This window comes from Glycine soja, chromosome 7 (assembly GCF_004193775.1).
Source record: "Glycine soja cultivar W05 chromosome 7, ASM419377v2, whole genome shotgun sequence".
Classification (NCBI taxonomy): domain Eukaryota; kingdom Viridiplantae; phylum Streptophyta; class Magnoliopsida; order Fabales; family Fabaceae; genus Glycine; species Glycine soja.
The window spans coordinates 16,382,606-16,409,102 of NC_041008.1; the positions used below are offsets into that span (position 1 = coordinate 16,382,606).

Here is a 26,497-nt window from a genome sequence, read left to right on the forward strand (position 1 = left end):
ATAACTAAATAACATACAATATTACATTAGAAATAAAAGAGATTGAAAACCTTTATAAATTTGGGTTCCAATTGTTTTCAATGTAGTTCTCATCTTAAAAGCTCTTGTTGTTCATAAAATGTATAATGAATTTCAAATCCCCCAAGTATAGACTTCAACTTCTTATTTATAGACTCTTAAAGATAATTACTTTAATTAGATACACTATAAATAAATATTTTAATATGATGATCTCTAAAAATGATTATTTTAATTAGGTGCATTATAAATAAATATTTTGATAAGATCCCTAAAGATAATTACTTTAATTAGATGTCTAAAGATAATTTTCTTAATTAAGTTCACTACGTGATGGTAATATCTATCATGATCATTATCGGAATCTTGATATTGAAACTTGAGGTGTTGTGAAATGATGAAAACTCTCTTGATTAACCATAATCTTTCTTATGGTTGACCATGATCGTGATCAGTATACCATGTAAGAATGGATCTAAGAATTCACAAATGGGGAGGGGGTTTAGTGTGTATGTTTGAATGAATGCTAATAAAATTAATTTTGAATATAATTTATTTTGGTGAAAATTGATTTTAAAGTTATGTTTGAATGTTTTCATTATAAAATCAAGTTAAGAATAAAACTCTCTATAAAATTTTGGATCTAACACAAAAAGGTATTTAAAGTTGTCTCAACACAATTCTGGACCTATAATAAATTTTAATTTTAATTCTTCTGCAATTTGAAACCAATAAATAAAAATATATCTAAAATCAAATTTTAACTCAATCAATTTTACAATGTGAAATCAAACGCACACTAAGTATTTTTCTTATTTTGTAATTATTTAAATATTTAATTTCTATTAAATAATTATTTAATAAATAATGTCTTTTACAAAAAATACATTAACTTTTTTTGTTTCAAACAAAAAAAAAAAACCGAAGCATATCTTAATTTGTTTTAAAATACTGTTGCTGAAAACTAATAACTAATAATAGTTAATAGTTATCAAATCTTGCCACTATCAATGATATATAAAAATGTTTATAATATAATATTATATCTAATGATATATACAAAGTATTAATCGCAAGCAGCTGCATGTCAAAAAAAAAATAAAAAAAACAAAACTGCAAGCAGATGTTCTTCCTCCGTTAAATACTAAAAATTTCCCACTAATTTATAAATGCAACGATAGTTAACGAAAACCTGCCAAATTTTTTGAGACAATTATTATGAAGTTAGCACCTATTGTTTTCAGTCAGCGCCACTGCTAATTATTTTAGTATAACTCATACTCTACTTCATACTTAATAAGAAGCGTGAGCCCCCTCTCAGACAGTGGCACCACGGTGTTTATTAAGTGAAAATAGTATTAGATTTTCATAAATTTATGTATTTTTAAATTTTTCTATACATAAATAATACAAAAATTTACACAAAATATCACTTAAGTTACGATTTATCGTTGATGTTTTTATATTAGTGTATTACATATATATACCCTGATTAAAAAAATGGGAATTTTATATAAAAAAAGATATATACTAATTAAATTGCAGCTTTCTCTTTAGATAATTACAAATTTTTTATGTTTTCATTTTCTTTCTTTACATAATTTTATCTCCGGCACCATCGAAACTTTCTCTGTTTCTACCAAACAAGGATAAGCAAACGTCCTTACCAAAGCATAAGGAGCCCATAAATTTCAAAAAGTAAGTCCCACCAAAATGGATATTTTTAATAAATTTTAACTAATTATAAAAAATGTAAAAAAAAAAGTAATAGAGAACACCATGATTGTGGTTGCCATATTTGTCAATATTTTTTGTAATTAATATGTGTTAAGGATTTTAAGGTTTAATTATTTTTTGAATAAATATTTATTTTTGTCTCTAAAAGTGAGATACTGAAAAATTATTTTTTGAAAGACAAAAATTTAAATTTAATCTCTATATATTCAAAAAATTTAATGTGTACACTTATGTAGCCCTTGGGTGATGAGGTGACAACAAATGATTGTCACATATCATTAACATAATTGTTATGTGTCTAAAAGTTGAATTTTTAATTTAATATCTTAATTGAACAAGTTGATGTCATTTTAGTACTAAAATTTAATAATTAATTGACAATTTTGACCCTAAACTTAATTATGTACTTAATTTTGATCCTTAAAAGTACTTGTGAATTTTAAATTAAGACTCGTGAGATATATGTTAATTATTAACATAATCATCACCATATTTTCTTACTTCTATTTCATATCCCTTTATATTAGATACATGTGATAAAGTTCTAGAACTAAAATGATATTAATGGATTAAGTTAAATACTAAATTAAGAAAATCAACTATTAAATACGTGATAATCATGTGATAACCATCAACGGTCATGTCATTACTAAAGGATGTCACATAGGTGCACACAATAGAGATGACAAACGAGAAATAACAATAAAACTAATAATTTATCACATTTTTTGAACATTTGAGAGAACTTGTCATCTTTCAGAAATTAATTTGTTAGTATCTCACATCTTTGAAAAAATAAAATAGGTATTTATCCAAATTCGATCTTTTTGTCACCATAAATTAATGTAAATTAAATATCCACCAAATTAAATTCATGATTATTAATCTCTAACACCAAGTAACTTGAAGTTTCCTTTTTTAATTATATATAATATTCAAACCGAGTTCTTAAATCCAAATTCAGTTTCGATCAAACCAATGACATATTGGTTCCCGCTAGTAATTAAAAACTTTATATCTCTTTAATCAATTTGTTAATAATTAATAATTTTCATAAAAATCAACATTATTATTTCATGGGTGAGCAAAGGTCCCTTAAATATATCGTTGCATATATTTGAAAATATGAAAGAATGGTATACACAGGAGACCATAAACAAACGAAAAGGATGGAAACTAATGATTCTTCCATATACACCCATAAGGTTCCACACCTGAGCTAATAAGAATCATTTTTTATGATCAGCTAATTAATAAGAATCATTGAACCAACTTTGTTATACATAAAACTTGGAATATCCTAATGCTCTCAAGTTTAACATGCACTTGCTCCTCCTCCACCACCACCACATCCTCCCCCTCCACCACCCACATGGCCACCACAAGCTCCTCCTCCTCCTCCACCCGCTGTGTCCCCAATAATCCCACCCATCATTCCATCACCGCCCGCACTAACGGCGGTGCCCCCAATAATCCCACCCATCATTCCACCGTGAAAATGATCATGGTGGTTGTGGTGGCCAAAACTGCCACCACCACCACTTCCAAACGCTTGTCTTCCTGCGAATAACCGGCACAATATTGTTAATGTTACAAATAAGGTGAACATGCAAACAGCTACTATGATAAATATTACGAATGGTTCCATCGATCTCGCATATAGAAATGTCAAAATGCTTATTAAATCCTGCATCGATCTGTCATTTTTATAGTTCGATCTCCCATTCGACTACACCATATAGGGTTGACTTTGTCTCTATTTTTACTTTGTCTTTACGAGAAGCTGCTTGCTGTTACGTTAGTTTATTGTTTGAGAAACGTAGCACGTTACGCGCTGTTTATACATTATCCGTTTGACGAATATGATGATCAATATTGACCAAGCTTCGGTCTTTCGTCAAGTTTTGTCACGAACTTGTCTCTATATGTACGTATTCTACTGAACTTACTTGTGAGTTGTGAGTACGCAGGCGAAAATTCTTATGGTGCATTTCATGAATTGTGATGTTTGCTTTCAAACTTCCATTGTTTATATTTTGATTATTCAAATTTTGTCGACAAAGCCGTAATCTAAGTTTTTAATTTCGAGGATGAAGATGACTATATATGAGCCCATTTTCGAAAAAGAATTCATTTTTAATTAATTGAAATTCCATTTTGCTATTATCATCACATTAATTTTGGTTGTCCTTTTCAGTAAATATTTAACGATTAAAAAGTGAATTTGTTTTATAAATATAAGCAGTGAATATATTGGGTTAGATGATACTGGTTGTGGTTGGTGTCAAATTTTGGAGGGTGAGATATTGGTGCATGCGTTTGCCCTTTAGAATATTGTGGCCTCGAGTTCGTTTATTATTGGTGCCAAATTACGGAAACCGTGATTGTTGGAGACTTGTAACTCTCCGGCCACTTGGAATATCTCATTTCGTAAACTAATTCTAAAAAATTATTATTTATAAATAAATAAAATTTTAGAAAAAATAATAAAGTTTTTGTAATTAAATAAATAAGAAAAAATAATTTTATTAAAATAATGGTTTAAGAGAAAATAAAAAAGGTATTCATTTGATACAAAATAAAATAGAGTTTATTTCTATAAAATAAAAAATAAAAAATATAGAATAAATAATAAATTGTGAGTACCCTAACTATAAATAGCATTAGGTCAGTTTTCACACTGACGATACCTCATTTCTCTCTCAATTTCATTTTCCTCTTTCCTTCTAAAACTCTTTCTTTTTTCCGCATACCACCAAACTTGTTTCAGAAAAATGACGATCTCAGACTCATTTACCGTTGGATCATTGTGAAATTTGAGAAACAGGTTTGCAATTCATTTTCGAGCATTCTCACCGTTGGAAATTTCGAAATCATGTCAGAGCTGAGAGAAATACACTTCGCATTGTAGTCTTTTCTTTTCCCGCAGAAACCCAAAACTGTCTCGGTAAAACTATAATCACAGATTCGTTAACCGTTGGATTGTCGTAAAAATTTTATATGTGGTTTGGGATTAATTTCTGCACATCTTCGCCGTTGTAATTTGCAAAATAATGTCTATGGAAGGAGAAATACTCATCGCACAGTGGAATGGAGGCTTCAATCTCTTCTCCTTTTCTCTAACGTTTGGGAACCCTATCAGAGCAATCAGAGAAAAAGCTTGAGGAATCTCAGGAAACCATTAGATATGTCGCTATTGCTGTCACAATACACACATGAGCCCGCTTAGAGGTAAGGGATGAGTTTATCACGATTGGGGTTAGAATGAACATGTGTAGGGATCCTTAGAGGATTAAATTGGGGTTTATTTTGAGATGTTTATTGAATTATAATTTTTCCTTTAAGATTATAAATGCAATATTGTTATGTTTTACATACCAATTGATGTTCTTATGAGAATTGATTGATAAATTTGAGTGTTCTTGATGTTTTTATGTTTTGACCTATGATTTTGATATAATTGTGTGAAATTATTTGAGGGGTTTTACTCCCCATGTTGTGATAAAGCTTTTGTATGAATTGTTATATCGAAATTATGAAATTGTGATTCAAATCATGAGTAGGTGATAAATTGAACCTATGATTAAAGGTAAAATACATGTGTATTGAGTTATGAGTTATGAACTGTGCAATCACACAATTGTAAGACCCTTTTAAGGGCGACGAGTATTGTGATGGGATCCACTATGGGAACCTGACGAGTTAAAATGATTTTGAAAACAATTGAGTAGTTGTGTGTATTGCATAGTTCATAAGTAAAGTGTATATGATTCATGAGGTGTGATAACGTGTTAAATTGAGATTATACCATTGTGATTGAGATCGAGTGTATGTGATAAATTGAGTATGTATGTGATTTAGATGTTGTGTGCATTGAATTGTACAATCGCACGACTATAAGACCCTTTAAGGGCTACGAGTTAATGCCAAGACCCTTTAAGGGCGACGAGTAATGCTAAAACCCTTTTAAGGGCAACGAGTTAATGCTAAGATCCTTTAAGGGCTATGAGTTAATACGCGATGAGTATTGTGATGGGAACCACTATGGGGACCCGACGAGTTTAATCACAAGCGCAACAAGATAAAACTATTTTGAGAACAATTGAGGAGTCGTGTGTTTTGTACAGTTCATAGATAGAGTCTGTGTGCTAAAATGTTTTCTGGGTTGAACTTGAATCAGGAGGGAGAGGCCCTAACGGACTCTTTGGAGTGTAGGCTTTGGGGGTAAATACACCCAGTTTGAGTGTTCCTTTAAGCCTATGTCAATCCCACATGGCTAGAGCATTCTCGCAAAACAGCGTGACCCTAACTGGTCTCCCTATGATTTGACCTAATGAGAGTGACCTGACTTACTAGTGTGTGGTTTGTCTTGTCATGTACTCCTAGGCACCCAACGAGGTTTTTCATTGACATGGTACCATATTGTATATAGTATTGAGTCTTAGTGTATATGTTGCATAATGCTTGTGTATTGATCGATATTGATTGACTTGGTGATATTGTGTTTTGATCCTTGAGTACGTGAATGTTGTGAAAATGAATGAGACGTGTTGTGTTGTGATGTGATGTTGGGCGACAAAATGGTGAGATGACGTGAACTATGTTCAAGTAAGTTTTATTTTGTTTATAAGATATTTATACCTACATGTTATCTTGTTTCTCTCCATTAGTTAGGAATGCGATAACTCACTCTCTGTGTGTTGTGTTTAGATCTTGTGATGATATTGAACTTTGTGTTCGGGGGAACAGATGACTAGGTGAATTACTTTAAGGAACTTTGTGTTGAAGGACATAGGGACACAATGTTCTGATAGGATGTGACATTGGGGTATAGATTTTTATATTAATTGTATGAAGTCTTAGACAGTCTTGTTTGAGCCGAGATGACTTTATTATTTATTTGGACAAATTTGAATATGATGTAAAAGAAAGTGAATGTGAGTCTTTTATCCTGTTGAAAGGATTTTTTTTAAATGTGTTTTTAAAAACTTTTAATTAATTATGATTTCTTTTCCTTTTATTAGTACATATATGTATGAGATAGAGGGTGTCACAGGACCACTTTTGCTTCATCATTCAATAAATTATTTATTTTAAAGAGACTAATCCTTATGCATTGGATAAATTTACACGGTTATTGTATAATTTGTTTTCTATTTTAAATATAATATATAATTATTGTCGTAATTTCTGGAACTGAAAGTGAGAATGACGAGAGAGAAAAGAGAAGAGTTGAAGAAATGAAGTTTATAAGTTATAACATTTTCACATTATATATATATTCATGCAAGTTGTGCGAGTAATAAACCATCGTAAGCTTTGTTGAATTCAGGCGTGAAGTACTAATTTGCTTTGGATTTATCTTAATTTTATTGTTTTTTAAATTAAAAAATTTCAAACAACTAAATGAATATTTTATTATTTATATATTTCCTTCATAAAATAGTAAACATTGATATGTACTAAGTCGATTTTTTAACACTTTTTATGATTATTTTTAATCGTTTTTAAATTCTTCGTTGTGCAAAGTGAATATTTTTTATTACAGTTTTTAAACAATCTTAAAATATCGATTTCTATATCTACATAGATTGTTTTAGAAATTATCTTAGAATGTGTTATTTTTTTGTTAAAAAATATTTAAAATATGAGATTTTAAATACGATTTTTCTAAAAATCATATTAGAAAGTTCATTTTTCATGATGATTTTTAGAAATTAATGTTGTTTATTTATTTTTTATCTTGTTTTACAATAAATCCAACCTACAATTTCAAAAAATCGAACCCAACCCAACCTACAATTTCAAAAAACCAAACCCAGACAAATTGTAATAAACAAATATATATATTTATGCTCAAATAATTATCAATAAATTATTAAGTGATTATAATGTTTATGTGATTGTTCAACTCATTGGCAAGTGCACCAATTCGTTCAAGTAGTAATTAAAACGGTAAGATCGAGTATCGTATCCACAAAGAATTTCTTATACTTCAATGACACATATTCAGTTTGTAAACAATTTATAATTGGAGTAAAGTGAAATTCAGCAATTCATTCATGTCATAAAGTAAACTATAACAATTTTTCTAACTTAAGAATGAATACTAGAAATAAACGCTGAGTGTAGTGAACGAAACAAATACCAAGTTGAATCTGTCGAGGAGCATTCTACTGAACTCTCCTTTAACGTGATTATAAAAGTTTTTCTCTATTTAATATTATCCTAATATTTCTTGCACCTATAAATTTACTTTAATTGTGATTCCTCACATGAAAGAGTCTAACCCTCCTAGTTTCATTCTTGATTCCTCAACGAATTCAGTCTAAGCAGACCGCATTACGAATTAGATGCAAACTGTACTAAATTACTTCACATCGTAGCCTTGAAATGAAGAATTTTAGCTGCTCTATCAAGTTCTAAGGACTTATAACATTTTCCAATACTTAAATCCTAACAAAACATATAAATGGATTATCAAACCACATATATGAAAATAACCACATATAGAAGCAAAAAACACTAGCAATAATACTAAATAGATAGTTAGAGTTTTTACATCAAGAGTGCTCAGTGGAAAACTCCCCAACAATGGAGTGTTTAACCCTCCATTAGCATGGAGAGCTCAAATACAATAGCAAAAACAAGGTAGAAATGGCTTAGTGGAAAACTCCCCAACAATGGAGTGTTTAACCCTCCATTAGCATGGAGAGCTCAAATACAATAGCAAAAACAAGGTAGAAATGGAATGGTGAAGCAAAAATAGGGAGAAAGCAGCTTGCTTGTCTTCCTTCAGCCTTGGTGCTCTGTTTTTCGTTCCTCACGCTGCATGTGCCATTTCATTTCCCCCTCTCCTTTAGCTTTAAAGACTTTTGGGCTTCTTAGTTTACGAATGTGCGTTCAGTGAGCAATGTCTCGTTGAGCAAGAGTTAGTGACTGGGCACTGAGCGAACGTGGATGCGCTAAGCACGCAGCTCTCTGACTTTGTATTCTCTAGGGTTCTTCTTCGCGCTTGGCGAGTTCTTTTCCGCGCTGAGCGGGTCGCCTCTCTTAGCGAATCTTGCACGCTGAGTGAGATCTTCAGCATGCACTTCCAAATCTTCCTTGCTTGAAACCTGAATAATTCAAATGAAAACACTATTAATCATCAAGATGAAGCCTCCACTGTGTAAAACTCACAAGAAATCAGTTATTTACAAATCTCACACAAGAAACCATAAAATTGGAGACATATTGCTACTTTTCATCTACTTTTTGATGCATTTTGTGCTCTTGAATAACAATTACCAGTGTCACCCTCTACCCTACACATATATGTACTAATAATAAAAGGAATAAGAAATCAAAATTAATTAAAAAATTTTAAAACATATTTAAATAAAAGCATTTCAAAAGGGTAAAAGGCTCACATTCACTATTACCAAATAAAACTTGTTAGAAACATTTTTCGCTCAAAACATCATGTAATTAAACAAAACTCATGTCCCAATGTCACATCCTATCAGAGTATTATGTCTCGACGTCCTACAACACAAGGTTCCTTAAAGCAATTCACCTAGTCATCTACTCTCATGAATACAAAGTTCGAGATCATCACAGGATCCAAACACAAAATAACATGAGGGAGTGAGTTATTACATTCATAACTAATAGAGAGAAACAAGACAACATGTAAATATAAATATAATATAAACGAAATATAACTTACTTAAACATAGCTCACGTTATTCCACCACTTTGTCGTGTAACATCACATCACAACACAACACGTCTCATTCATTTTCACATCATTCATGTACTCAAGGATCAAAACACAATATCACTAAATCAATCAATATCGATCAATACACAAGCGTTATGCAACAGATACACTAAGACTCAATCCTATATGTAATATGGTACCATGTCAGTGAAAAACCTCGTTGGGCATCTAGGAGTACATGATAAGACAAACCACACACTAGTAAGTCAGGTCACTCTTACTAGGTAAAATCATAGGAAGACCAGTCAGGGTCACGCTGTTTTGCGAGCATGCTCCAACCATGTGGGATCAGCACAGACTTAAAGGAGCACTCAAACCAGGTGTATTTACCCCCAAGGCCTACACTTCGAAAAGTCTGTTAGGGTCTCTCCCTCCTAATTCAGGTCCAACCTATAAAATATTTTAGCACACAAACTCTATCTTTGAACTGTACAAAACACACAACTCCTCAATTGTTCTCAAAATAATTTTATCTCGTCGCACTTGTGATTAAACTCGTCGGGTCCCCACAATGGTTCCCATCACAATACTCATCACCCTTAAAAGGTCTTATAGTCGTCCGATTGTATGATTCATAACTCACAAGTTGTCAATGAACCCTGAATTCGAGAACAATTAGCTACTGATAATGCAAATATTCTTTAAATGCATTAGCTAAAAAACGTTTCAATGTAATGTCCTAGGTAGACCTCTCTTTGTGATACCTTCAGCCATGTTTCAATGTAATGATTAAGCAATTAGGGACTCAAATCGAATCTTGTTCATTGATTAACTACAAGCATAAACTAAAAAAAAGATAACTACAAAACAAGGAACATGAAGGTTGAGAAAACAAACACTCGGAGTTGTGAGATGGTGTTGTGCTGATTTAAGGAACATGTTGGGAGCTCTGCTTGTCAGAACTCCTTTTGATGTAATCTTAATGAATTTTTCTCTCCTTAATATTAATATGATTATTACCCGCATCTACTAGTCTATTCTAACCAAGATCCCTCAAGTGAAAGAACCTAAACCACTTAATATCGCTCTTAATCCATTGGTGATTAATTACTAAATGATTTGCATTAAGAGCAAAGATGCATGACTAGGCTAAAGAAAACCATTCTATCCCTAGATATTACTCACTTTAGATATTTTTTTCCAAGTTCTTAGCATACAAAATTTCCCAATATTTATATCCTAAAACAATATATAAAGATGGATGATCAAACCATAAGTATGTAAATAAGCACGAAGATGAATAATAAAAACAACATGATATTAATAGATAGTTTAGAATCATCACATCATAGAGAGTTTGGTTTACAGAGCTCTCAACAACGGGTGGTTTTAGCCTCTCATTATCATGAGAGACTTACAAAAAATAAAGGTGGGATGAAAAGGAAGAAAAATGGATTGAAACGGATCGGCCAGAGCTCCGGAAAAGGATTTCCCTTGCATTGGTTGATTTCTTTCCTCTGCTTCTTGTTGGTTTCTCCGTGCCTTCTCAGAAACAGAATGCCTTTCCTTTTTATATGTTTCACCAACTAATTGGTCAATCAGAATCCTCTTGTGCGTTTAGTACGACACTCACACTGAGCGCACATGTCCAATTGGATCAAGTGGCCACGCGCTTGCTCGTGATAGTTGTCTTCCAATGTTCCTTGCGCTAAGCAGCTTGCTTGGGCTGAGTGGTTCTGACTCGTTGAGCGAGGAAGTTGGACTAAGTGTGACACTTTTGTTCCTTCATTTTCTTCCATGTCTTTGCTACAACTCAACTCTGCACAAAATTCAACAAAAAATTACTCTACAATCATTAACTTTAGTATCTTTTGGATAAAAACTCAGAAGAAGTTAAGTCCTATTGTTTCAACACAAAATTAGCAATAAAAGAAAATAAAATGAGATAATTACTATGTGATTTCAATATACAAATAACGCATGCATAACACTTATCAACATGCAATGTAACAAATTGCTTGACCACATTCAAAATCTATCTATCTATATATATAGCTTGCTTAACATGATCACATTCATGAAAAATTAATACAAAATCCTAACAAATGAAAGAAGAAAACAATATGGCATTGCAACAATTATCTAACGTGAAGATCTTATTAATATAAGTAACTTGTAACCATATATATAAGTACATGCCAATTGAAGCTTGAATTGAATGGGGTCCTAGACAAATGTTTAAATCCCTCAAAATTTAATCCAACTGAAATTGCAAGATTTGAAGCCAAATGGGCAACCCCTAACGCACCTTCCGAGGTTGGGTTTGCAACATGTTTCAATAAAGCGCTGTTTGTTTTTGCAGTCCCAAAAGTTATTATTAGCTAGTAAGTAACAAGTAACAAAAAATTTTGGTTTTTCACCAAGACAAATTCAGCTTACCCTTTCTTTTTTTGACGTGGGGGAATCTCTTGAAAAAAAGTAGAAATCAAATTCTTATTAGTGGCAAAACTGTAATGCCAAGTCTAATGCCACCAACTCCATTGTGCGGAGTTGTAAGTAACTTTAAGAGAAACTGTGCATATTGCTTTTGTCTTCCTAGGCTTGGTCCCTCACATATCTGTTGAATCCTCTACCTCGTTTTCTTTTAATAAAAATCAAGTAGCTAGATTTATATTTGCAGTTTTACACATTATCTAAATGAAATAAAACTGGACCAAATTGCATAATAATCCACAAGGATTCTCCAACGACATTTTGGACAAAAGGCTTAGATTGAAAAGCTCCTAGTTTTTAACACCCAGGCCACCTTGGGAGACATACTCGATCCCAGCTGGGCCAATTGAACTTATTGGGTTGGTAGGTTAGACTTAGACAAAGCAAGCAAATTAACCTCAGGGGTTTTTTTTTAGAAACTTATTCCCAAAAGGGGTTTATTTTGAAACATATTATGGAGGGGGTCTGTTTTGGTAAGCATTTCGTCATTGCTGTTGGCAAAACAGGACACGTGACAGCGGACAGTGGATTTCGCCATTGTTGTTGGCGAAACAGGACACGTGGCAGGGATTTCGCTACTCCTAGTGGCGAAACAGGACAAAAACAAGACACGTGGACTGTATTTCATCGTTCTTGTTGGCGAAATACTTTCGGGCAGTACGGAAATTATAAGCTTGAAACAATTGTAATTTTTGGTAGAAATGTCCGTTTGAGACCCATAATATGTCAAAATACTCGAAATTGAAGGAGGAATCCCCTGGCAAATTCTCGAAGGGGATTTGGTCAACTGATTTTTCCAAAAATAGGATTTCATCATTCCTTGGGGAATGGTGATCCAGCGGCGGTCGAAGGACACGTGGGGGTTGCTGTTAGCAAGGAGGGGAACGACCGCAATGGGAAGCGGAGCCAGAAAGGGTGTGTGTGGGATGCGGCTGTATGAGTGCGGGGGGTGGAGGCGGAGTCGACATGGACGGCGGAGGTGGCATGGGCGGCAGAATCGGCATGGTTGACGGAGTCGGCGTGGGCAGTGGAGTCGGCAAGGGTGATTAGTTGTGTTGCATCAGTATGGGGCATGGAGGCACAGTCAGCCTGGAAGACGGAGGCGGCGGTGGTGACTGCACGGAGGAAGAAGATGGGTGGTGGTGGCTGGTTCTCAGAGGCAATTTTAGAAGAAAGGCATCCAGTGTGGATTCGAGGCAGAGTTGAGCTGCAGCAAGTTTGGCCATGGCGACCTCGAGGCAGTCCTCGCGAGTGTAGAAAGTTCGACATCCGCCATTCGAAGTGTGTGCTGAAATGGAAGGGAATGTGGTTGTTGATGGAGGGTAGAGTGGAGAGGAAGCAATGAGAAGAGGTGGTTTGACGGGTGGTGTGGGTTGTGGTAGTTGAAGCTGGTATGGCAGCCATGGAAGGCAGCCATGGGAGCTCTGTTTGGCAGGTGGTGTGGGTTGCGGTAGTTAAAGCTGGTATGGCAGCCATGGGCTCTCAATGAAAGCACCAAATTATTAGATGCAGAGTGCCAATATAATCTGGTTTTCGAGGAACCAGTGCCTCTAGAGGGAAGAAAAGAGAAGAGAAGGAGAGGTAATTGCTAATTTCATTCCTATTCATGTTATTATTACATAGTAGTGTTTATATAGTGAAATTCTACAAAACAGAATTTGTCCTTTTGTGCTATAAAATATCAAAATTAGTTATTCTTGTCTCCTTATTCCTCAGCATCAAATCCCGCCGCATCATTCCTTCAAGATCAGGATTCCTCAAACATAATCCAGCAGGTCTTGCAATCGTCCTCTTAATTCTGCTTGCTATCTGCACCTTTGTTTCTGTTTGTTTTGCATCTGCTAGTTGCACCCCTGTGTCTGTTGTGCTATCATCAATATCAGTTGTATCAAAATTGGTTGGAGATGAGATGGATCCCTGTAAAGTGACAAGAACAGAGGCTGGACATACTGGAAATTGGCCAGAAAAGATCTGCACAGCGATCTACCATGGTGAGCGGTGCTAGAAACTGGTGAAGGAAAGTTAAATGTTTTTGGAATTTGTGGGTGATTTAATGATTTGAATTATTTTTTACACGTCGATGTCGTGGTATTATAATTCAGGCTGCAAATGCAACAAACATGGAAATCCTGATTTGCTAGCTTTATTGATGTTACTTTTCTTAACATGTTGAAATCCTACTTTGAGAGTATAGTGTAATGATATGGAAAGCATTTTGGCATTAAGTGAGCAGTTACTATAGGTAAACAAAGTATAGGTATAAGTGACATTTGGTAGTCACAGTATTAGTATAAGTATGAGAATAAAGACAGCGTTGTGAATCAAATAGTCCAAGTAGTTAGTGAATTTTAACAAGCATAATGATTTTAGTTCTTTTGCATTTGATTAACAGAATAGAATTCCAGTTGTAAAAATGAAATTATATTAAATTGCAGTTCCCATAAATATCAAGCATAAAAAAATACTATAGGGAAAAGAAATCCTAATAGGCACCATTCATGATTGATAAACGGCATGAACATTCTCATTGGTATTTTACAAGTATTTTTTTTTTAAAGTAGAATTAGATTGTTATTATACATTCAACAAGCACAGAAAAAAAAAAAAATAAACGAACAATATATGAACAAGGGTAACAGTTATACATACCACAAACTCCTGAAAACTACCGGAAAGAAACCTCATGCTAGAGTTATCAATGAGTCACATGCAAACATCATGGAATGGAATCGCGAATAAAAATGCAAGTCAAAAGACAAACATATACTCTTATTCATAACTAAAGCTATGGATATCATATAACCCAAAATCCTTCTGCAATCAACAGAGTAGTTAACAGCGCACATATCACTGCTATTGTGCTGTCCCAAAACTGTGAGAACTGTGAGGGTAGAGAGGCATGATTCAAAGCTGCCATTGCGGTAGTTTGCGGCCTTTGCAACTGTTATTTTGTATATGGGGCCCAAGATTGTCTTGCCCCTGCCGTGGGGGAAATTGGAAAATCGGATAGATTTTTAAGTTGACTTGTTTCTGGTTTCCCTTACAATAGTTCGTGCAACCCACTAAATGTGACTCTAGGCATGATAATTACTATAAGGAATCCAAACTATGGAAGCTTCCAGTACATAAACTCCACTAGTTATGTGAAATTTCATGATACAATGGTAGCTGAAGTTCCAATTGAGGCAGAGTTAGTCCCAGTATTTCTAGCCTATATACTAACTATCAAGCATTCATGTTGGCATTGTGGTGGAAAAAGTTTTGCCCACTCACTGTCCCACTGACATGGAAGTCCAAAAAGCGATAGGTTAAAATTAACTCTGTAAAAACACATTTTTGTACTAGTGATGATATATTTATTTATTACAAAAATATATTATATCAAATTAGCAATCAAATCCAAAACAAACAGACCATCGGATCCTTAGTGTGCATGGTAATTGTCTTACAATTTGACTATAACAACTGGGTTTGATTTAGATACAAAAACATTCAGCACAAATAAAACAAATCAAAAAATAAAAATACTAAACTGAAAGCTACAAACTTAACGTATGTTGTAACAATGTTGACTGCTTTGATTATGGAACCTCCATCAGTAGCTAATCACCACCACAACCTCCACCTCCGCCATCACCGCCATCACCACTGCCTCTATCACTTCTATGATGACCTGTGGGAGCATGACTTTCAACCCAAGTTGTGGTTGCAGCAGTCAAAATAGTCATATCACCATCTTTGACACCACCACTACCTTTGATTCTGTTGGGGCTGTCTTTGGAGGCATGAAGTTGTTGAACATGACTACTTGTATCAGTTTTATGATTTTTATGCTGACCTTGCAATCCTCCATTGCTCTTGTTTTTGCTATTATCACTTTTATGCTTTCGGAAGCAAAAACACCCCATGTTTTATTTTCGATAATACATGTGATATTCCTTATTCTTTAATAAAGGACCTTTAGATAAGGTCAAAGCACAAACTTTACACCAAATATGGGTTGTAAATTTCTATGCAATTATTATATGCCTTCTATGTTTATGCCATACGATACAATTATACAATATTTTTCTTGCACATTTACTAATAGGGGTGTAAATAAGTTGTCATGAATATAGGGGAGAGTGGAGGGGAGCCCCTATCTATACCTAAGGAGCTCATAAGAAAAGAAAGGATGTGGATGATCCCACCAGATATATCCTAAATTAAAAGAATACGCGTTTGTATTCTTTTATGTTTGTAAACTTTGTAATAGAGGTATACATGAATAACATATGTGTGTGTATTCTTTTAATTTGTGTAACTTGAGCAGACTTATTTGTTATTCAATTTTAGAAATACTAGTAATTGAATAACTTTTCCTACAAACATTTTTTTATAAGCCAAATTTTATTGAAATAAGCAAGTATAGCACAATATGTACCCTACTAAGAAATCAATTAGTACACACTATAACAAAGAACGTATCTGTTGCTGCAAAAACCAGCAACCCAATTACAGCCCTACCTGCCCCACCCCCAACACCCATTTTATACTGCCAAGCCTGTCATATAATCAAAAGTTGCCAAATATAACACAATATAACTTATTTATTTGCATCAGTACAATTGTCCCCATTAAGCATGTTCCTTTACCTTCAAAATTTGTGGGTTTTCTTGTATGTTGCCTCATGATTTGTAGACCAATATTTGCCCAGCACCAGCTTGCAGCCTTCCATCCAACCTGCACACCAGTTGTTCCTATAGCCATTGTTAAATTGGACCTGGTATAGTATTTGTGACAGTAGAAGTTACGCGTGGCTTGAGTATTCAAGCTAGGATAATGTTGATAGAAAGCACTATGTGCTTATTCATGCTTTTTACATTAATTTTTCTGCCTACTTGGTTAAACTCTTGATATTACCTTTCTGTTATGTGGTGAATTAGATTTATGTTTCTATCGTGAATTAGATCAAACTACATAGAGGAAAAAAATAACTATTTCAAAATATTTTGGTCTCTAGTTAAAATTTTGCATTATATTAAATCAAGTACATATTGCATATATTTGCATTTGATATAGGTTATATATGTTTTAGCATAATATAATCATATGTAATCACGAGAGGAAATAGAAAATTAAGACATCAGCTAAACTGAATAAAATAGGAGTTTTCATTAGTTTAGATCAATATGATTCAAATCAATTAAATTAGTTTTGATTTTTTTTTATCCAAGTCAAATTAACTTGAAATTCAATGTTAATTGATTTGGATATACTTTTCACACTTTTTTAAATTCGAACCAAACCAACTATATATCCATTAATTTTATTTTATTTTTTAATACTTAATTTACCTATTATTTGTGTTCTTTTAAATCTTTTTCATTGTATTTTATTTCTTATCATAATGAAGGTTTGTATTGGATAATTTACTTTATTTTCTTTTAATTATTATATACAGATGAAATTTTATGATTTAATCAATGTGTTTTTTTTAAAGGCTCTAGTATGACTAGCTTCAAATAAGAATGACAAAGATATCCCAAATATGTTGACAGCCTCTCGCTACCTCATCTATGACTATCCAAACAAAAGAAAAGCCATTTTTTTTTCTGTTTTCCAATATAAAAAAGTATAGATATGTAACTAGCTAGCTAGCTATATAACAAGCATGCACTAGACTTTTTCTTGGTGTAGAGCATGCATGTAACGTACTAGGCGTGGTAGTCATACCCATACCGTATTGTATGTATGCAGCGATCTAAACAATTTCGTTGTTAATTGAAGTTTCAACTAACTTGAATGAGTCTTATTCTCCATTTGGATTGAAGGGAAAAAAAGAGAGTAAAAAAATAAAAATTTGAATTGAGAGAAAAATAAGAAAAAGAAAATTTTAATTTTTTATCTCTAATAATCAATTTTTTTTTCTTTCTCTCCAACAAAAAAAATACATTATTATTTATGCTTTTTCTCCTTTTTTATTTTTTTTTTCCTTCCATCCAAACATACCATTAAATTTAATATTGAAATTCTTATTATTTCTCATTATTAGACGGAGGAGTGATGGCAAAGTTCATTCTTTAACACCTAGTCGACATTCTTTTCGTGGAAAAAAGAACTTGTATAGCTCTAATAATGCATTTAATTTTTCTACCGAACAATATTGCAGGCTGACGAAAAGAGTAAATTAAGAAAGTACTCACTGGAAAGTGTCAAGCAAGATAGATTCGCAAAAGTGGGATATTGCATGCAATAGATTTGTCCATACATTTATATATATAAAAAAAAAATTTCTCGCAAGTTAAAATTAACTTGTACACTTAATTTAAAAAGAAAATTCTTATTTAATCTTTCTATAAGCTCAACTACATACATAAGTTGATTTTATTTTCTGACAGAAATTCAATTCATTTCACTTTTTTATTTCCTTTTCCTATAAATATATATGGAGAAATTTATTTAAACATCACCTCGGTATTTTCCGCTTTTATAGTTTCTTCGTTGTTGTATTAATAAAAATTGCAAAGGAAAACTATGAACTATATGGAACTAACGGAGAAAGAAAAGTGGTATGGAAAAAGATAAAACACTAACAATAAAACCCACATTGGAAAGCCCAAATTTAGAACACTGTATGCATATATCTGCAAGCCTTCTACATGATACATATCCTTCAATAAGCTGATGAATGTTTGTACTAAATTACAAAATCATCTGCGAGTTCCCCACGCAATTATAAGCACATTTGATACCACTACCAAGTCTTTATATCTATACTAAAAATTGAACAAAATAACAAAAGCAAAAAAAAAAATTAACACTAAATTAATCGGCTATATACATCAAATATACATACTCTAACCAAATGAACTATACCACCGGAGAAAAAGAAGAGACTTCTATGCCTAAAAGGAGAGAGATAATTAATTGAATGAAGAAAAGAAAGAAAAAAAAAATCAAACACAAGCATGGCCACCACCGTCACAAGTGCAACCACCGTTACCAGAGATAATATCACTATCTTGTCTTGGTTTGGTGCTGAGGCAACAACACATAAGAGCCACCACCAACATGAATCCCCATGCTGAAGCCAAAGCCTGTGCCCAGCTCAAGTAATGCTCCATTAATTTAATTTTCCTTCTTAAAAATCACCCTAATTAACCTAGCTATCTCTCTGCCTTGGATCTTCAGCTAGCTCCTTAATTTCTTCAACTAATATGATAAATGTCATCAATAATATGATGTTAGTTGAGACATGAGTTATTAATTAGCATAGGGTGCATGGTATGATATGATATGGTATCTACCCTATGGGGGAAGAGAATAATGGTATCAACTGAGAAGGTGATAATGATGATAAGAGGTTTGAGTGAGACATGGTGTCGCACATGGTATGAGCTTGAAAGAGTCCGAAATAACATGGGCCAACCTGTGTGAAGTTTGTAGGATCTTCCACCTCTCATACTCTCTTAAAGCCACAAGTTTATTTCTTGTGTTTCCTTATTAAAAGCCATATTTAGCATAAATATGCTTCCGGTGAATCTTTTTTCTTTTTTCTTTTTTGTGATTATAATAATAACCTTTTGATCAAGGTTAAAGGTTTTAAGGTTTTATATTAGATTTATATGAAGAAATGTGAATACTATTGGGTTTAAAAACCATTGTTTAATTAGCAATAAGATTTTCTCTCCAAGAAAAAATATAGAAATAATTTATTTATTTTTTTTGTGAAACTCGCGGGGGAAATTAGCAATAAGATTTTATGCAGAAAGAGTCAAACGATGAAAGAAGTCACGTGAGGAGTTGTATCTATTTGTCTCCTTTGCCGGGTTTTTTTCCTGTGTTTTCAATTGAAAAATGGCATCTCCCTATATATATATATATATATATATATATATATATATATATATATATATATATATATATATATATATATATATATATATATTATAAACATAACATTCTTTCTTAATTATTAACCTTTTTTTACCAAAGTATTAGCTTCTAAATTTTAATTAAAAGTACAAAAATAAATTGAATTGACATGGATTCCCTCTATATAAGACTCATCATTTTTCATGTTATAGATTTGGATTTCTTGCTTAAGGTGGAATTTTTTTTATGATAGTAATTCCGCGGCTAGAAAGTATCTTACTGGTAGCCTTTGTGTGGTTTACTTAACCTTTTTGCCTACCTTTCTATTTTATAATCCCATGCACCTTTCTTATGCTTTAAGTATACACATAATGGTGTATTAGACTAATTTATCTTTATTACCAACTCATTTAAGAAAAAAATCGAAAAGAAAAATAAATAGTAAGCAAAAGGAAGACGCCGTTCACGGTCAGTGGTTACTTTTGGACTTAGTGATATTTTTTTCCATTTTTAATTCCTTTAGGGTATTTTTCATGGAAAGGAAAACAAGATAACAAAAAAAGATAGATTAAATTTGCATAGAAGAGAAAGAAAAAAGAAAGAAAAAAATTGAAATTTTATTTCTAATTTTTTCTTTTCTGTTTTTATTTTTTTAAAACGAAAAATTAAAAGAATGCATCGTTATTTATATTTCTTTTTCTCTTTATTTTCCTTCCCACTAACCAAACATACAATCTGGCTTTAGAGTTTAGACTATATAAGCCAGTCTCATCTCCGCGTGACGATGCCCATGATCACAAGAAGTTGTTATTCGCCTTTATTCAATCACGTACTAGTGCTTTTTTCCTACTTTTTGTTGGAACAAAAATAAAATAATGGTTACTTCTTGGTTATTATACCGTGGAAAAATTCCGCTGACATTTCCTTGAGGTTCTCTTAACTTATATTTTAAAAAATACTCATCTTTATATATGATATAACATTTGAGAAAAAAAAATTTAAAACTCTGATATTATTTTATTTATGATATGAATATTAATTTCTTTTCTAAATATTGTAAAAACCACATGGTGAAAAGAAAAATAAAAAAAGATGTGAAGAAAGAGCATGCACTATACCCGCGATATGTTACGGAATTGTTGAGTATCCAATAATGCACCATATAGCTCTTCTTCTGTTACGAATTGCTTCTGTCTCCCGAGGAATCGTGAGGTAAAATGTTTTGGAACAAGTCCTGTGGGCGCTTATTATTAACAGAGACTAATTAAAGTGTGTTGTGTCGAAGGAACTATGTGTTAATTGATTAAACAAATAAGATATGAGTTATTTTATTATGAATCTTTTAAATTTTCTAAAAAAATTAAAAAATAAATTCTCCTGCTGAGTTATTTCATCCAAATATTATTACTTTTTTCTCACATCATTTCAACGTTTGAAAGAATTAAATTGATAGACGTTTTCAGCTTTCAAAACAAAAAAGAGTCATTTTCTTTAGGACTAATATAACCAGCTCCTAATCTTAAGGACCAAAATAATGTTTCACTCTCTTTTCTTTCCTCCACAACCAGGACACCATATAACATCTAGGTAACCTGCTTTAGAGTTCCCTGGTTTTTTTCCTAAAATTTATTATAATTAAAGGGCTATCAATTTAGGCTAGACCAAGAACTTCTCTATTTTCCGCGACTATCATTACTTTAAGTTTAAGAGTAGCACCAGATGTTGATAGTTTTAGCCATAGGAATAATTCCAAAGCATATACAGGGATTGCGTGGTGGCAATATTAACTCTTTAAACAGATCTTAACCATAAAATTTAGTGGTCATATATTGATTTGAAAATGATAATATTTGAGGGAGACGTGTATTCTTTTTTATGAGAAATTTAATGAAATTTAAAAAATGTTTCAAGGAACCTGGCTCCCCTCAGCCTTAACCAAAGGCATTTAGAGCGTGGTAACCAATAGGACGAGGGTATCCGCCTGGTGCCCCTAATTTCTCTCTTTTCATTGCAAAGAAAATTATCCTCCTGAATGCTAACAACCTGTTTGGATTAGAAGAACTTTTGAGAGTTTCTCTATTGGAAAAGCTTTATATTTCTAGTAGAAAAAGCTCAACAAAGTGCATCAAACTTATAATCAAACAGGCCCGAATTGTCAGATGTAAAGCTGGAAGCAGATCTGCCCAATCATTGCTAGGAAAACAAACACTGGATGTGATGAATTACATTATCAACTTCTTTATATGAAGATTGTAATGAAAAAGGTTTAACTGAATGACATTTTATAAAATCAGAAACTAAAAAATGAAGTCAGTTTAACTGACAGTCTCTAACACCAACTATGGTGGAGGCATACTCCGACAAGATTTACAAAATGAGTGAGGTTAGAAACACATGGTCCTCAGTTTTACTAAAGATTGTGTAATGCACACAGAAAAAGTAACAAACAGCATGTAAAACAAAATTAACAGGCAAAACAAAGTTAATACATGTGTTATGCAAGAACTTAAGTTCTACTAACCCACTTCGTACTAAAATAAACTTGCTTCAGATGCATGCTTCATACAATGCAAGCAACCATTGTTACCATCTTTACCAGAACACAACCACAATATCAAAAATAAAAGGAAACCTACCAATAAGAAATATAAAAGTAATTGAAGTATCTTATGTCACCAATGTCTAAGCAATTAAGAATTTTGACAACTAGAATTATGACAATGTCTAGGTTACAGCGTGTATCAATATTCCAATGCTTCCGCTAGACATAATAAAACAACGAAAACAGTGTACTTTACAAAAACAAGATTCCTGAAAATTTACAATCTGCTGGTAGTCTCCAATGGCCGGCAGCTTGCTATAGAATGTTCCATTCCAATTAATGGAAAATACTTCAACAATAAAGCAGCAGCACCTAAAACATGTCACATCAGTTCTGCAATCAGTGTCAGCATTTCAAAACACTACATAACATGCAAATATGTAAAAACCAAGAAGTCAGAACGTTGATATTTTCTAGAAATCCAGTGCATATAGAAGAGAAAACATCACAATTATACTCCAAAAACTGACACTATGAAAGGAGTAAGACATTTGACAGAAAGGAGAACATGATTCCAAATCAATCATGGATAAACCTCCAAGTTTCTGCAGCCTAAACCTGAAGAAATCTAAAATCCAGCCAAAAGAAACATAAACTTCCCAGGGTTAATCATTATAAGATTAGCAAGCCAAGTGTCATTCATGACATCTGACCCCTCTTTCAGCCACCAATAAGGAGGGGGAAAAAAGCTCGGTAGTAAATGTACAAAAGTTAAACAGAAATAAAAAGTGATGAAATAAAATACAAAAGGTAAGGCAATCAGATATAGATCAGTTTCTCAAACACTTCAATGTACAGTTGCATTTTACAAGCTTTTAAATAAGCACCAAATCATTAAGCATATTAATGTGTACAAATGCTAAGGCAGAGAAGGACTTACATCCAAGTCCAACAAATTTTATGTAAGCTACAGCTCACTATAATTACGCCATACTGCACGAAATTCTTCACGGAATGTGTTTAGACGAGCTTTCAAGTTCGGTGTTCTAAAGCTTGCATGCAGGATGGTAGCTGAAAATAGCAAGAAAAATCAATTCAAAAGCAAATTCATAGTTGCTAAAAATCTTTAAAAGATTAAATTTTTTCTGTAGGCAACATACCAAGAAGACCAATAGCAAGAGCCCATAAAACAGTCAGGAGACCAGCAGAAACAAACCAAAGGAAGAAACTTGCTGCAGAAAAAGGGGGAAAGAATCAATTGACAGAATATCCCACATTATTAATGATTGAAAGAAACCCTGTTTCAAAGACTTCATTTACCAGAAGAAAATATCAAGACAAACACCCAACGTGGCCGACCACATATATAAATTGCTCTCTTGGATGATGGACGTCCACGAATAACAGGCCTGGAATTCAAATAGTTGATAAGCATGCATAAACTTCCAAAAGTCAAAAGAGACAATAACAGCCAAATATACTTACGTGAGAGGAGGTCTCATTTTGGCAGCTAAATGTGGTGAAAATTGCCTAACTGTTCTTGTTACCTTCTCACTAAAGGTACCTGCAAAGCTGCAAAATATTACCAATTAAATTGATGTGCAAAATATATAAAAAAATAAAATAAAATAAGCCCTTCCATAACAGTATAACTAAGACTTCTATAGATTCCCGGGATTGAGTGTAAAATTTTAAATATTTTACAAATTATACAGAAGCAAATCTTACTTAGGAAAAATAATCGTATAATAGCCCATCATCTGAGTATAGTCAAATATTTAAAGTCATACGCAAAACTCTCTAGAAAAGCCCATTGTACTCAGCAGTTGTGTTATAACTAGTAATAACCCTTTTGAGTTCATTTTTCTTCTCTTTTGGTAACCATGATAATATCACAGCCTCCTATAAATGATTTTACATTGCTACTCTCCCTCTCTAAATACAAGACTCTAGAGAACATAAATTTTCATTATATCAAATCAAATTCATGAACAAAGATATTGACACAGTGGTCTCAAGTAGACCTAAAATATACACAATCTGAAATACTAACAACTAAATTTGACCAAAGTTCTTGCTTTCCTACCATGCCAACCTTTCCCATCCTGCAGATTAAAACATATTCATTTTTATGTTCATTCCACACAAAAAAACTGATGTACTTCCTAAAGACATGGTAAAACTAATTGCCAGAATAGAACAAATCATCAACCTGCTACACAAATCAAGCAACAAAGGAACCATATCCAAAGCTAGAAGTACGCCATTTTAGCTTTATGACAGGATACATTATGGGAATTGAGACTGCAATTAAAGTCAAGTTATATCATCTAAAAAACCAACCCATATATAAACTTTACCAGTTTACCCAAGGCTTCTAATAAGCATGTTTCCACCTAAGGAAACTCCATGAACACTGCAAAGAGTATTATTCAGTATTCTGCCAAAGGCAGATCAGGATTTCCTTAACACCGCTACCCCCACAAAGCATGGCATCTATATTGTATCAGCCTGGAAGTAAATGGGATGACTCGATAGAGTAAACAATTATTCTGCACAACTGGAGGCTCGGGTTAACAATGTGACAAAAGAAGAAAAAAAAGCATAAAATTGAAGCACATTTGTTGCACAAGCACAGAAGTCAGATTAACACTAAAAATGGCATCAAAAGCATAAGTTCTAGACTGATACAAAACCTTCCCCCTAAATAGCACAATCAAATAAACTTCAAAACCAAAATGTTTCCATAATCAAATAAACTTCAAAACCAATTATCTACTGCTACATATAAAGATAGCCAGTAACACTGCTTACCTGTCATTCAGAAAAGCAATGTTGAGTGCCGTAAGAAGTGCAGCTACAATAGCAAGCGGCCTCCGAAGAAAACCCAATACTACAATTCAAAACGTTGATAATTAGACAACACATCACCTAACATCAAAATTTGAATAAACAATATCGATCACGCTCACTTACTGAGAACAGAAACAATCAAAATGAAGTAGTTGGTCCGGTAGCTGCAGCAAACAAAACCACAATCATCACTCAACAGCATCATTTCACAACCCTAAAATTTCTCTACTTTGACAATCCAGAGCACAATAAGTCAATAACAAGTTATCCCCAAATATAAATAATGCTATCCTATAACTAATCATCACATCCTCGTAGCTTGAAATTGATCACGGAACCCAAAAAACACACGATAATATATATATATATATATATATATATATATATATATATATATATATATATATATATATAAAGTAAAACAGTATGTAGTTGGTTCGGTAACTGCAACAAACAAAAGCACAACCATCACTTTCATTTCCTACCCTAAAATTTATCTACTTTGATAAAATCCGGAGCACAATACGTCAATAGCAAATTATCCCTAAGCATACATAATGTTATCCTATAATTAATCATCACATCCTCGTAACTCGAAATTCATCACGGAACCCTAAAAAACCAAAATAAAATAAATTCAAAATGCCATCAACAGTAAAACCTCCAAATAAGACCAAAAAAAAGGTAAAGATCACGGAAACAAAAATCCATGCAAAAACAAAAGATAAAGGAAATGAAATGAAATTTCGTTAGGCTGATCATCTAATTCGGCGAAAAGATAGAAACAAAGAGAAAATGAGAATTTTATGGATTGTGAGTTAGCGATGAAATTGAGAGAGGGTTAGGGAAGGTTACTAGTAGAGATTGCATTTGAGGCGGCTGTTCCATTTGGAGGAAGACCTGGGAACGGTGAATCGCGAGAAGAATTCCGACAGAGGGCGCGGCGGCGACGACCAATCCACCTCACGGAGCGCGTCGATCAGATCCTCCGCGGTTACGTTTCCCCAATCCATTATTATCTCTCTCTGATTATCGGAGAAAAGGTTCGGTTGGAAAAGGAAGTGAGGAATGAATTGAATTAGAAGGTTAACGAAACGAGGAAGGAAGGAAGAAGAAGAAGGAAAGTTGGAAACTGGAAAAGAGTGAAGAAAGAGAAAAGGAAAATGAAGCTTTCGTTTTTATTTTCTGACTGGTCTTCCTTCGTGGGTTTGGTTTTGTAAAAAAAAAAAAAAAAACAAAGGAAAAAATAGAATAGAATAGAAGAGAAGAAAAAAATGAAAAAGTAAATGAAA

General features: G+C 33.0%; 2 protein-coding genes across 2 annotated transcripts; both read right to left on the reverse strand.

Annotated features, from left to right (window-relative positions):
- Positions 1-3,070: 3,070 nt before the first annotated feature.
- LOC114420421 (glycine-rich cell wall structural protein-like) lies at positions 3,071-12,581 on the reverse strand. The gene is made up of 3 exons (XM_028386321.1): positions 12,477-12,581; positions 8,729-8,873; positions 3,071-3,315 (listed from the first exon to the last, which is right to left on the reverse strand). The coding sequence occupies exons 1-3, from the start codon at positions 12,579-12,581 to the stop codon at positions 3,071-3,073; spliced, it is 495 nt and encodes a 164-aa protein (XP_028242122.1).
- A 9,841-nt stretch (positions 12,582-22,422) lies between these two features.
- Positions 22,423-26,364, reverse strand: LOC114418973 (PRA1 family protein A1-like). Its single transcript, XM_028384545.1, has 8 exons — positions 26,061-26,364; positions 25,329-25,369; positions 25,167-25,245; positions 23,838-23,924; positions 23,673-23,761; positions 23,513-23,584; positions 23,293-23,423; positions 22,423-22,724 (listed from the first exon to the last, which is right to left on the reverse strand). Exons 1-7 carry the CDS (start codon positions 26,216-26,218, stop codon positions 23,320-23,322), a joined length of 630 nt encoding a protein of 209 aa, XP_028240346.1. The 5' UTR covers positions 26,219-26,364; the 3' UTR covers positions 22,423-22,724; positions 23,293-23,319.
- Between the last annotated feature and the right edge of the window lie 133 nt (positions 26,365-26,497).